Here is a 12,801-nt window from a genome sequence, read left to right as displayed (position 1 = left end):
TTCTATGATTCATTCCACCCTCCCAGTGATCAGGGACTCATCTCTTGCTGTCAAGCTTGGCATCCGAAGATACACTTCGGCTCTGCGTCACAGATGCCATAAATGAAAGTATTGTACAGAGACTCCAGTTTTGTGCTAGGTCATTCCAACCCAGTTTGATGTTTGTTGGCAGCATAGTGCTATGCACAGTGCTTGCACACATCTACTAGGAGTACAGTTGACTCGCCCTACTAGACAGTGGATTTTAAGGCCTCATCCCCTGACTGATGAGAACATAGCTTCCTCTCTGCAAGTGAGACTACAGAGCCTCTCACCTCAGCCTTCTCTACTTTGGGCAGCAAGCCTCTGCAGGGAAAACAAGCCAGATAGCATGGCATTACTCCTGTCTGGGAGTGCTCTCAACACAAGCTGTCAGTATGCTCATCATCGATCTGAATACTGAATAGTTCTGAAAAATATTTTACTATTTTACTACTGAAAAATATTTCAGTATCTGAAAACTGAATAGGTCAACTTAAACTGCTATATCTACACATGAAGACGTTCATCTTCTACTGAACACCACCAGTTTTCAGAATTGTTTAACTCTGTTTTTCCCTCACTAGAAATTATCATATTTATTAGTACTGAAATAACATATATACACACCATAGATACCATATACACATATATATTCTTGGATACCACTTTGCAAAGCCGTGTGCAAACACAGGACAAAGACAGCTCCTGATCCAGATGCTTGCAATTTAAATAATCTGAGATACTTGTCCAATTTGCATTGCACTGATAGCTTCTGTTTTCCATTAAAGTACTTCAATTCAGTGAACTACTCCTGTGGAAACCCATAGGATTTGTGCCAACAGATTTTATTTAACACAGAAAAAAGAAGAAATATTGTATCTATCTGTTTTAGAGAAAACTAAATGCAAGTAGATTCATGTTCCATTTTCTAATTCAAGATTGATCAGCCTACGAGCTCTGAACCAGTGTAATATCACTGCTCTTAGAAGCCTGAGTGTAGGTGAAAACACACAACAACCCTCACACAAGTCACATATCACAGCCCTGACTCCAGGTTCATTGTTAGGGAGCATTGCACATCTCAGAACACTGAGATCCCAGGAACACCACCCTACTGACCATGATGGAGGGAAAAGGAGAACAAAAACCCCACAATCTTTTAAAATAAAACAAATAACAACACATTTCTTCTGATTCAGTTAATTTGACACTGATACAATATATCAACAATATTCCAGAAGAGCAGATCATGGGACTTTTCCACTCACCAGGTCTGCAACACCACACAAAATTAGGGCACTCTGTAACTGCTGTTAAACTTTGTTTCAGGTTTAAATAGCAGTTTTGGGTTTGTGATGTAATTGAGATATACTGGCAGAAACACTGTTGATGATCCTTTGAATAAGCAGTTTTAATATAGGTCTTTTTCAGCTTTGCATAAACATAACAGTAATAAATTACCCAGTAGAAAACTAAAGTAACCTATAAATATGTAGAGCTATGGGATGTGCTGGGAGTAAAGATTTGTTTGGTGAGCTGTACTGCTCAGCTATATCCCTAAGCAGATGTTCTAAGCAGAGGCTGGCCACTAGTGTGATATCTCTGCAATACTTATTACCAGTTTGCTGCAGATTTTGAATTTTTCAAGGCAAAAACCTACCCAAGCAGAAAAATTATGCTTCTCTCCACATTACCTCTAATTTCTTTAAACTGTGCAATTCTCCCCTCACTACCTCCTGTAACTGACCTTATATACCTGTATTCTTAGGACTAAATTGTAAATTCCCAATAAAAGGAATTCTTTAAGGTCAGACTTCAGTCAGGCTACTGCCCACTCATTAACACTAATGTTACAGCCATAATCCAAACTCCTCACTATGGCCTGATACCCAAATCAAGACGCAAAAGAAATCCTGTAGAAAATCCTAAATCCCAAATTCAGGGTGCATTTTTCAAATACCTTAAACTACTGGAGCAACAAATTATGTTTTGAAGTGATAAGAAACTGATTTCTGCTTCAATATGATCATATTTTCTAATGACTGCTTTTAAGGTATTATGGCAAATAGTTTTGTCTCCTTTTGAAGAAAAATATTCTGAATAGTTTAAGGTGTTGGTTAAAATGGGGAGGAAAAAAATAGGTACTGCATTTAAAAATGGAAGGATTGCAAGATATATCTTTGGATCCAGTAATGAAATAGTGATTAAAAAAAATCCATAAATTGCTCTCTTATCCAAAAGAATTTGGAGTGTGTACAACCATTGCTGGTGAACAGAATAAAGATCATTCCCTGAATTACATTTTACAGATTCAATACTAACCAGAGAAGAGAGGAAAAAAAAAAAAAAGACATTTTGTCCTTGAAAGCAGGTGAGTACTCCTTTGTAGGTACTCTTATTCTCTTCAGAGTTTTCCATTTAGAGAAATAATTTTCAATTTGCTTACCATTCTTCTGAGACCTTGAAACTATACATGAACTTTACCATGTCATTCTATTCTCATACAACTGTTGTATGTATAAAAGTTTTGCAAATAAAAGGGAATTTAACCTAAAAAAACCCTTCTCCTGCTCTAGTTAGATGACCCTGAAAAATGGATTTAAGCATTTTTTCTAAGAAAGCAAGAAGATCTTTTTGTGCTTGTTTTTTAACTTTCTGTCTTCTGCACTCCCTCCAAGCTGGGTCTTCTATTTTTGGGCTGAAGAAACACTGCTCTGTCTTGGCTTGATAATTTTTTGTGAAAGGATGACTACATACACCGAGTTGCTGCACTTGTTATTGTTACTTTCCATACCTATAAGACTAATTCTACAAATCCAAACAAACTGAAGAATACGTTCTTGTATTCCCAAAATTCTTTTTCTGAGAATACATAAACAGCACTGTTCTAAAGGGAATGAACACATAAATTTAAAAGAATAGCAATCAGACTTTACATGCATTATAATAAGAGCCTCTGCTTCTTCCATTAAATGTGCATTAACTGTTTTGTCTTCAAGCAGCTGAAGACAATTTACACTGACATCTTTTATCTATTAATCCTCCTGGATACACCTAGCAAGCCATTTTTTTTATTTGGATCAATTGTTCTTTTTTGGATCTGGGTTACTTATGTCAGACATTCACTGATATAATTCTGTGACAGACTCCCTTGTTGCCTTTTTGTGGTTAATAAAACAATATATCTGATGTCTACTGGCAATGTTTGCAGTGAAAATGCAATCAGTTACATCTGATTTCAGTTATGAGTTGTTTTCAGATATAAATATCATAAAAGAGCAACCTAACATCTACAGTGAGTCTACTCAGTCTGAAAGATCAGCAATTAACACTAGAAGGCAGAAAATCACTCATTCATAGTACAGATTCAAGTCAAAATGATGATGTTTGATCACTGTCTTCACCACTACTGGAGAAACCTGATGTTAAGTAGTAGGTTTTAGTATCAGTGAGCCAAGAGAAGGTAAAGAACTGTGATAAACAGGCAGTTTAAAACAGGCAGTGTCAAAACACAAACATTATTTGATCTGTTGACAGTAATTAGACATTAGCTAGAGGGGGAAAAAAAAAAAAAGATATGTCATTGTTTCTGAGGTTTTGGGGCTAAAAATAGGTTTAAAACTAAATACCCAAGCTTGGTTTGTTTTCCTTTTTTAAACTACTAGCAAGAATCTGCGCATTGGCACTGCAGAGACTGATAACAGCAATTTTCAGTGGTGTGTGGCTTTGGGATTATACATGCAGCGTAAAACCTCAGATAAGGTCCTCAAGCCAATCAAAGAAGTCAAACAAACACTGCGATGAAATCCAACAGCTGAGAAACATTTTTTCTTGCATGAATTACAAATTAAAGTCTGGGTTCATCCCTCTGCTTGTAACGAATGAATCCCTAACATCTGCCTAGTAGCTGTCATGTGTGAGTTGCTTACTGGAAGCTTTGTGATGGCATTATATTTCCACAAATTAAGACAGGTATTTATTTATTTGTAAAAAGACAAGAATGAGTGAAGAGCAGAAAAGGATTTCATCTTCACACACAGATGGATTTTTGGGGGTGTTTCTTGGTTGGTTGGTTTTGGTTTTGTTAAAGCAGAGAAAGAATACAGAACAATGCTGAAGAAATGCTGACTAAATGAATCAGTCAATCTGAACTAACTTCATTGCCAGAAGCTAGAGAGAGGTACAAAGAGAACCAAAAATGGTGCCAAATTTTTTCTGAAGCAGAAAATCCACCTCTGTTCTTCATTCTGCTGCTGTAAATCCACAACAACTCTGGCTATGTGATATAAGCCGTTCTATACAAGTCTAACATGGGCACATGTGGCTCATGTTGCCCTGATACACAGGCATGTTACAGCTCTATGTGCATTCAGAAGGCAAAGTTCTTTCTTCCTTTGCAAAGAAGAAAATAATAGTAAAAAAAAAAGGATCAACAAGGGTGACTACCTTCCAAGTAACTTAGAAAAGCTGCACACTTCTCACAGCAGAGACAGGTTTTTCCCCAGAAGAGCAAAGCAAATATTTCAAGCTTTTCAATGACATAATGCTATATAGATTAACGGGAGGTTTGGGATTTTTTTTTTTTCTTTTTTTTCAATTGAGAAACCAATTATTTCTATTTTAACTGCTATAAACAACTGTCAACCAAGCACAGAGCTATTTCAGTAACAAGATCAGTATGGGACACTGCAAAAAGTAATCTGCTTACAGGGCTCATAATTCATATGAGAAAGTAACATATTCATAAGCGTTCTAGATTGTGTGCCTCAGAGATGTTATAAGCACAGACATTATTGAGTTAGACCTAATAAAATATTTAGATTTTCATTGTGAAGCCCACGTATGACAGACAACAATACATGGATGCTGGCAATGAAAAGGCAGATATTAATACCTAGGTAATATAATGGCCCCCTCAAAACAGCCATAAAAACCTAAGCCCTAAAAAAGCAAGAGTTGCTGTGCTTTCCCCATGTTTTCCTCCCAAACTCCCTCAGTCACATTGCTCTGCAGCCCTAGCAGCCCATTTACACTTTTCTGGGTATCCACCATCATTATCTGTACCACATTCTGCCCTCATGGATTATCTTAAATTGCAATCCTGGAAAATACCTTGACCACCAACCCAAAGTGTCACTTGCTATAATTAGCATACTAGGAGCTAACAATATAAGCCATTAAGGCACTGAAAAAGAGACATGTCCAGCCATGGTTCAGTGTATGTCAACTCATCAGTCAGACATTAAAGTAGTGAAGTCTTTATTCACATAGTCAATTCTCCTGCCTCAAGTCATAACCTGTCTCTACAGGGTTCTCCTTACAGAGGTGATTAATGATGATCACTGATGTTACCTTCCTTACTGTGAAATTCGGTGCTTCCAAATCCCCCCTCCTGTTCCCAGGATAGCCTGCAATGATAAAAATCTGACTTTGAATAGAACAACAGTCTTCAAATCAGGCTGTCATTCAGCAGCAACCATTTTTGCTGAGCACACACAAATTCACAGTAAGGATCTGCCTACTGAGACTTCCCCCCTCATCAAGGACATGGAATAGCATGAGAATGTTTCATCTCTACTCCCAAGTTTTAATATTTTAATCTATTAAATCTTATCATCATTATCTTGTTCCAATTTGGATGGCCAGATAACTGATTCAATGCATTGAAGAAATAGCAAAACTGCTAGTGCAAAGCTTTCTGTAAAACTACTACAGAGCATAAATTAAAGATCTTGGTGCTAGACCAATACTGAGAACTGTTTAACACCATCAAATTTCAGTCATGTAAATCCTTTTTTTCACAAAAACAAAGCTACCACACTGATGCCTAATTCCTAATTTCTGCTAAATGTATCAAAATTCATTAGGGGTTTTATATATAGTATCAAGTGGAATAGCAAATATGCCTCCTAATGATGTTTTGTTTTCAGAATCATTTTGTGTACATAAAATAGTTCACTCCAACAAATGAAGACTCCCTCTAGTTAAAACTGAGAAAAAAAATCAACTCAAGAGCAGATGAAAGAAATGGATTTTAAAATATTTTGTGATACTGTTGTCTTCACTCTCCTTGATTGGAAAATGGGTGAGGTAGTCTTTGTTGCTTTTACTTATGGTATTACTTATACTCTACATATTCTTGTCCTGCCATCTCTACGCTAACTTACATTTTACAAACACATATCAGACAGTAGTTAATATTCTTCAGTAATTTTCACTGTGAGAAGCTCAAGTTTTGTGAGCTTATTTTGAATGTGCATCTATTAAAAAGTTAATAACATAATGACTATTTAATGCTACTTTTAAATAATAGCAATAACAGTAATAACAAAAACAATACAGATTATAAAGCGGTGATATGTAAAACAGTGACAGCAACACTGGAATACATTTAGAGCCACTTCACAAGTGACAATTTGGGAAATGCCTGAGTAGACACTCAGGAATTCCTGAACAGTAATTTTGTTGAAAGAAGATTGATGAGATAAAAGGTGAAGAATATGAGACAAAGAGGAGAGGCTTTGCAGACGTCAGTTGCATCTGAAATGAGAATATAATTATTAAAACACAACTATTAAAGACTGAGTCAGTATCTACAGCTCTCCATCTCCTCATACTGTGGGGAATATTTTGAAACTATAATATGTCACTGTTAACAAGACATTTTCAGAACATTTAAAAATTATTAGTCCTGCCATAAGATGAGAAAACAACATTGACACAAAGCTTCTACTGTAGCAAATGCCGTTTCACAATTCTGCAGTTTTAAAGACAAAAACTACACCATAAACATGATCTTTACACTCAGCTTATAAGAGCTGTTACAAGAAAGGATAAATTAATTCCAGGATCTAAAAGTTGTCCCAGGCATTAAATCTTTCATAGATAATCATCCTAACTGTCTCCTTAGAGGTAACCTATCTGATATTCCTAAGCAATCCTACCAATCAGAAGCTCATTTCTTTTTTGTTAAAGGTATGTTTCAGAAATCCAGTTTCAAGCTTTCGGCACTGATAGCCCTATTTTTCACCTACACTGAAGTCTGTGGGAGGGGGAGGTTGGAAAACTGGATGAAATTAATGAAACTCTGCCTCTCAAATGCATTTTTTTCTGATTTTTAGGAGATGTTATATTATTGCAATTGTTCTTCCTGTTCCCCTTTTTTGATCTTGCCAACTCCTCATTTTTTTTAATTTTTTTTTTTACAGCACAATAAAACTCAAAGTAAAAACAAAAACCCAAACATTTTTTCATTGGAATTTTATAGCTCTATTTTATCTACCTTACCCTTACTAAGCTTAACTTACAAACCAAATAAATGAAAACTGATATCAATGTGGAATATCAACAACTACTCTTAAAAGGCATTTTTTGTCATCTGTCCACTGTGTTTTAACAAACATACCTGAAGTTATATCAAAACACAGAAACAAAACACAATGCTACAGCAAGCAGCATGGCACAAACCTCTCTGCAGGAGTCCTTCAGATTAAATGGCAGAACAGTCCTAACAATTTACAACACAGAATATAACCAAACAAACACTCAAAATATCAAGGACCTAGAAGCTCCACTCCATTAAATATTTAGGTCCACCGATTCCAAAACTGAAGAGGTAAAACAAGAGAGAAAAATAAAAAGACAGACAGAAAGAACTAAACAAACAAAACAACCTTACCTTTCACAAGCTCGGACTGTCCATGCAGCAATTATCCATAATGAGATACTAAAAACCAACAGTACAGTTCCTGGACATATTGTCATTAGAGTCTTCATAACAAAACGGGTATTGAAGTTTATCTTATTTAATGCTCCAATGCTTCTAGATGAGGCATCAGTGAAAAGTTTGCTATGCAAAAGCATAACTCTGGCAATAAGATATAGTCTTAAGAACATAGGTATAGATAAAATAATATCCACATCAGCTGTTGTTGTGGATGGAGCGTAAGAAAAGGCGAGCCGGGCTGTCCATGTGAATGTATAGTTCCCAGGTATGGGATGTATAGCACACACCAGTATTTCCAAGCAGATAAAGAAAATACGTTCATAAGTCATGGCTATTCTCCAGTCATCTGCTCCATTGTCCACCATGAACAACTGAAATAATAAAATATAAGGTTAACTTTAGTATGTCATTAACAAAACTTGTTATAATTCTATTTTAAAACATCATAGTTTTCAGAACTGCCAATGATCACCAAAACCAGCATAAATATGCCATTTCAGAAAATGACATTGCTACATCACTATGAAGTGAAAAATAACTCTGTTTAAGACAAAAAAGATTTTTTTCATGCACTATTTTAAAAACTGTGCATGAAACTGAATTTCCACATATTATTTGCTAAGAATTCCTCATATTTTCTTTGAAATTGCTGATAGAACTCTGGATCAATTAAGCATTACCCCTTCAAAATCAATTGCTAAGTTCATAAAATTTAGAAAAAAATTAAGGAAGTGTTTTCAGAATGGGTATCTAAATTGCAAGTTGAAAACACTTTCCATGATGGAATTTTAAAACTGCCCTAGATCATATTCATGCTTCAGTTACGGTAGTATTATAACTTCTGTAGGACTACCCAAGCTTTCTTCGAGCTCCAGGCATAATACAGATCAATGTAAAATGCAAAACTACATAAGAAACTGCACAAAGACATGAAAGGATATCTCATGGTGAAAATCCAAAAAGTAAAGGCCAGCAAATATGAAAGCAGCCCAGGCAGCCAGGGAGCTGAAAATTAAACGCACATATTGGTTCTTGCACAAACAAGGCCTTCGATTTGCCACCCAGGAGAAAAGATACTGAAACACTTCACAGTTTAATAAATTATGTTCCTGATGACTTACTAAATAAATACTGAATCAAACAGTATTTGTCACTAGCAAAGAGTAGCAGTATGCGAGAAGTTGCAAATAGGCAGCTTTCCAAAAACGGACATAACCAATAATGACAAAGATACAATCTCAGTGACAGGAGAAGATATTCTCATCAGTTCAACTATAGTCCAAATCTAAACCAGGCTGTTCAGTAAATATGTACAATGAAATAATAATTCTGTTGCAATGTTTTTAAAAATAGGTTATTCAAAAATAGTGAGAAGGAAAAGTACACAAAGAATGCTCTCCTTAACATAAGAAAAGTATTTTCAGCACATCATATACAGAAAAAAAACCAATTATTCATCTGTGCTGCTCTCTCCCCCTTTGTATCTTCTAAGAGTTTAAAAATACAAGCCTAATCTCTGCATATATTTTCTAGAGATTGAAAATACACTCTGTGTCCTTCTCCCAATACCTTCAGTTTATCTTTCAGAAAATTGCTCCAGTCATTTGTTTAGAAAAACGGTAATCACAAATTAATTTTATTGTAGTTGAACTCGTACTAAAAGAAAGAATTTAATCATAGTAAGAAATAAAACCAAACAATTTTCTGTATTTGTGGACCCATTTTTCATCCTTTAATATTGTTGCCTTCCATCCTACTGTAGTGGGTGTCAGTGACAACATTTTGGTACTGCGGGGATGCAGGAAGAGGTCAGGGGCTGCTCTGCAGTGGAGCCACTGCAGGACACAGCTGAGCTCACCATTGAAAGTGGTGGTACTTCTGTGAAAGCATATTTAAGAAAGGGCAAAATGCTGCCCAGGCAGTGAAAAGTGAGGGAAAAAAAGTGAGAAACAATCCTGTAAATGCAAAGGTCAGAGAAGAAAAAGGGGTAGGAGGTGAACGGCAGAGTGGGGGTCTGACACTTGGACAAGTTCAAGCTACCACACTTACAGGTAGTTCTTAACCTTCACTGTGATCCTATTAAAGACATTAAAAACACAGCATTGAATTAATCTGCAGAAGCACTCAGTGAATTCAATATATGCAACATGAGCACATACACTTCCTTTGACCTGTGGTCGTTCTGCGAACTGCAAATTTGCATACTAGGTATGCAAATTGATACTGGAAGGCAAATTTATGTGTGTGTGCGTATGTATGTATGTATTACCAAAAGAATGCACTTAGCAAATTTACTATTGGGTATGAAGGGCCAAACCTTCAAAGTACAGTAAGTCTCAAGTGCATTTGGCTCCAGTGATTAGTGTATAAATGCTGTCAGTGAGATCACAGTAGAGCTACATCAGTTAGTAGAAGACCAGGTGTTTGGAATGCCCAGAATACAGCTGAATAGTAATGAGCTTGACTGAAAAACAGATATAGTACCAAATCTCACAAATGTTGTGGGGGTTTCCAAAGAATAAATGAACAATAGAAATAAATATTTCAACTCCCAGATACATATACATATCAAATACATGTCAAGATGGCAGTGTTTCAAAATTTCTTTTAAAGCTTCAGAATCTGCTGAAAAAAAGCAATGGTCTTTTGTCCTCCCTTTTTACCTGCCATCTTCACAGACTTCAAAAATAATCCTATTTGCAGAAAGGTAATTCAAGAAAAATGATACCATAGGTGTTGATTAAATTTAAAACATGAGGATAGAACAATGTTGAGTTAAACACAGGCATTAAAATTTTATCTTAAAATTTTGACACAAGTAAATGTTATTTAATCACAGAGATTTTAAAACCTTTAAGATGTCATTATGGAATACATACTTGGTAACGTATTCACCTGACAGCAGAAGAAATGCTAACATGCCACAAAGGAATAAGTTTCTTAGTAGTGCTCAGTAGAACAGGTTATGCTTGCAGACACAGAAGATCCCTATCAACTTCCCTCGACTTCTGCTCTTCTAATTTCTTCTATGGAAAATGATATCTCAAAGTGACAATTATCTTCAGCTGTCATATAATGAGATTTAGGAGGTGAAAACATGGTAGAAAACACAGAAGCCACAAAGGGCCACAGATCCAGTACACACACTTCTATTTCATAAAAATACTAACATTGCAAAAACAAATTTATGAGGACCATTTCCTCATAATTCTGTGTCTCTAAATTCAAACTACAAAGGATATCAAACTCTCTAGAACAAATATCGGCCTCTAAACCAGGCTGTGAATAACACTAAAATTGGGACATACTGATATGACACAGAAATTAGGACAGGATTTCATGTACATTTGATATACCTGCAGTTATACAACGTACTAAATGCAAGTTTCACTTTTAATTTGGAAGATTCTGAGGTATTTGTGCGTGCCTGCATGCTTGGCTAGGTACATTTCCTGTCTGGAAAGCAAGGAAGGTAAATGAAGATGAGAAAGAACAGCTGAAGAGCAAATTTAAAGTTTACGTACTCAACCTCTTAGCTGCTTTCAGTCAATCCTGTTATAGTAACCATGCATTAAGTTCAAGATACTGCTCCCTATTTGAATGGAGAATGATGCTAGCAATAAAAAGAGAATGTAATAGAAGAGTGAGCAAACTCTTCCTCTAGAATTGAGTCCTGCACTCGACAGAGAAGACCAAACTCCAGTCAAGGTCAAAGATGCCTGTTCATAGCTTTTGAATTCTTATAATTAATCAGTGTTGAAATGTAAAGCAAGTATTTCATCAGTGTTCTGCAAGGTTCTTCAAATACAGAAGTCTTGTATACCTTTACTTAGTCTGCACACTGTAAGAAAAATTATAAAGTTATTTTCACCTGAAATTATATATTTCCAGCATGTTGTATGTAAATGTAAGACACAAATAAATCTTTATCTTCAAATAAATTTGATATTTGTAATGCCACATAGTATGGAAATAAATGTGTCACAGATACTTATATAGGTATGTGTACATCTATGTAGCACTTTGTAAAATTCATATGACACCAGATGAGAAAAAGAGAAACACATTCATACTAGACAGACTGCACACAATGACAACTGCATGAAGCTATATAAAACAAATGGAAATACGTTAATTTTTGAAATAATTAGTACTTCAGAACAGAATCATAGCAGGATATCACATTGTTAGTGAATGCAACGAACAAGGAAGCAAGCTACTTTCTAAATATGCCTTTACAATCCAGGTAAAAGAACAAACCTGAAAACTGTATCACTAGGTTGCTGTAATACTGTGGGACTATGTTAACATAGGAGTAAAAAAGAAGCAATGACCAGTAATAAAGTAGCATCAGCTCTTTTCACCAGCAGAAGGGGAATCAACTGGACTCAAAAACATATTGTCACAATTCTTCAATTTAAAAATCCGAATATAAAATGGTTAAATACTGCAGAGTCACTTAATCCTTACAAAAGAACTGATGAAACTACAATTCAGCGAAGCAAAGTAGCCTCTGGGGCTACTGATTTACCAAACTTTTTGACCAGACATTTTTCTATAGTTTGTAGTCCCCAGAATTATCATTTATACAACCAAAAAGACCACTGTGGTACTCAGAAGGGAAGAAGGTACTGCTTTTGTCTCACTAGTCCAAATACAGAAGTTATTTTTCCCACAACACTCCATTAAGTACAAATGATTCAAAACCATATGGTGGTGGGAGGTAGACATTTCAAGCCTTTAACACAGTTCCCCCTGACCGGGGGATGAAAAAGATCTTTCTCCATCATCAGAACACACGTAATCAAATGGCCTATAAATTATCTAAAGGCCTGTCCTTGACGTTGGAGAGCCTGCAGGAGTTCCTGAGGGCTGCCGTATGTTTCACCCTACATACAACACCACAGAGCAGACACATTAGCAGGTTTAACTTGTATGTAAAATCACAAGGCATCAAACACCTGCATGCAAACCACAGAGGGCAAAGAACATGTTTTTCACAAAATTACATCAGGGTTTGGTTGTCTTATATTTTCCAGAAGGTTTCCCAGATG

The 12,801-nt window shown here is 35.8% G+C and overlaps 1 protein-coding gene across 1 annotated transcript in view; it reads right to left on the bottom strand.

Annotated features, from left to right (window-relative positions):
* Nucleotides 1-8,118, bottom strand: part of LOC103782242 (small conductance calcium-activated potassium channel protein 2) — a gene marked incomplete at its 5' end in the record, with an annotated part of 41,994 nt that extends 33,876 nt beyond the window's left edge. The window contains one exon of the mRNA XM_008949998.1: nucleotides 7,700-8,118. Coding sequence (XP_008948246.1) covers nucleotides 7,700-8,118 — 419 coding nt within the window. The remainder of the gene's footprint in view (nucleotides 1-7,699) is intronic.
* Nucleotides 8,119-12,801: the final 4,683 nt, after the last annotated feature.

This window comes from Merops nubicus, unplaced genomic scaffold (assembly GCF_000691845.1).
Source record: "Merops nubicus isolate BGI_N331 unplaced genomic scaffold, ASM69184v1 scaffold22801, whole genome shotgun sequence".
Lineage (NCBI taxonomy): Eukaryota > Metazoa > Chordata > Aves > Coraciiformes > Meropidae > Merops > Merops nubicus.
Note: the sequence above shows the minus strand (reverse complement) of the source record. Positions and strands in the feature narration are given on the sequence as shown.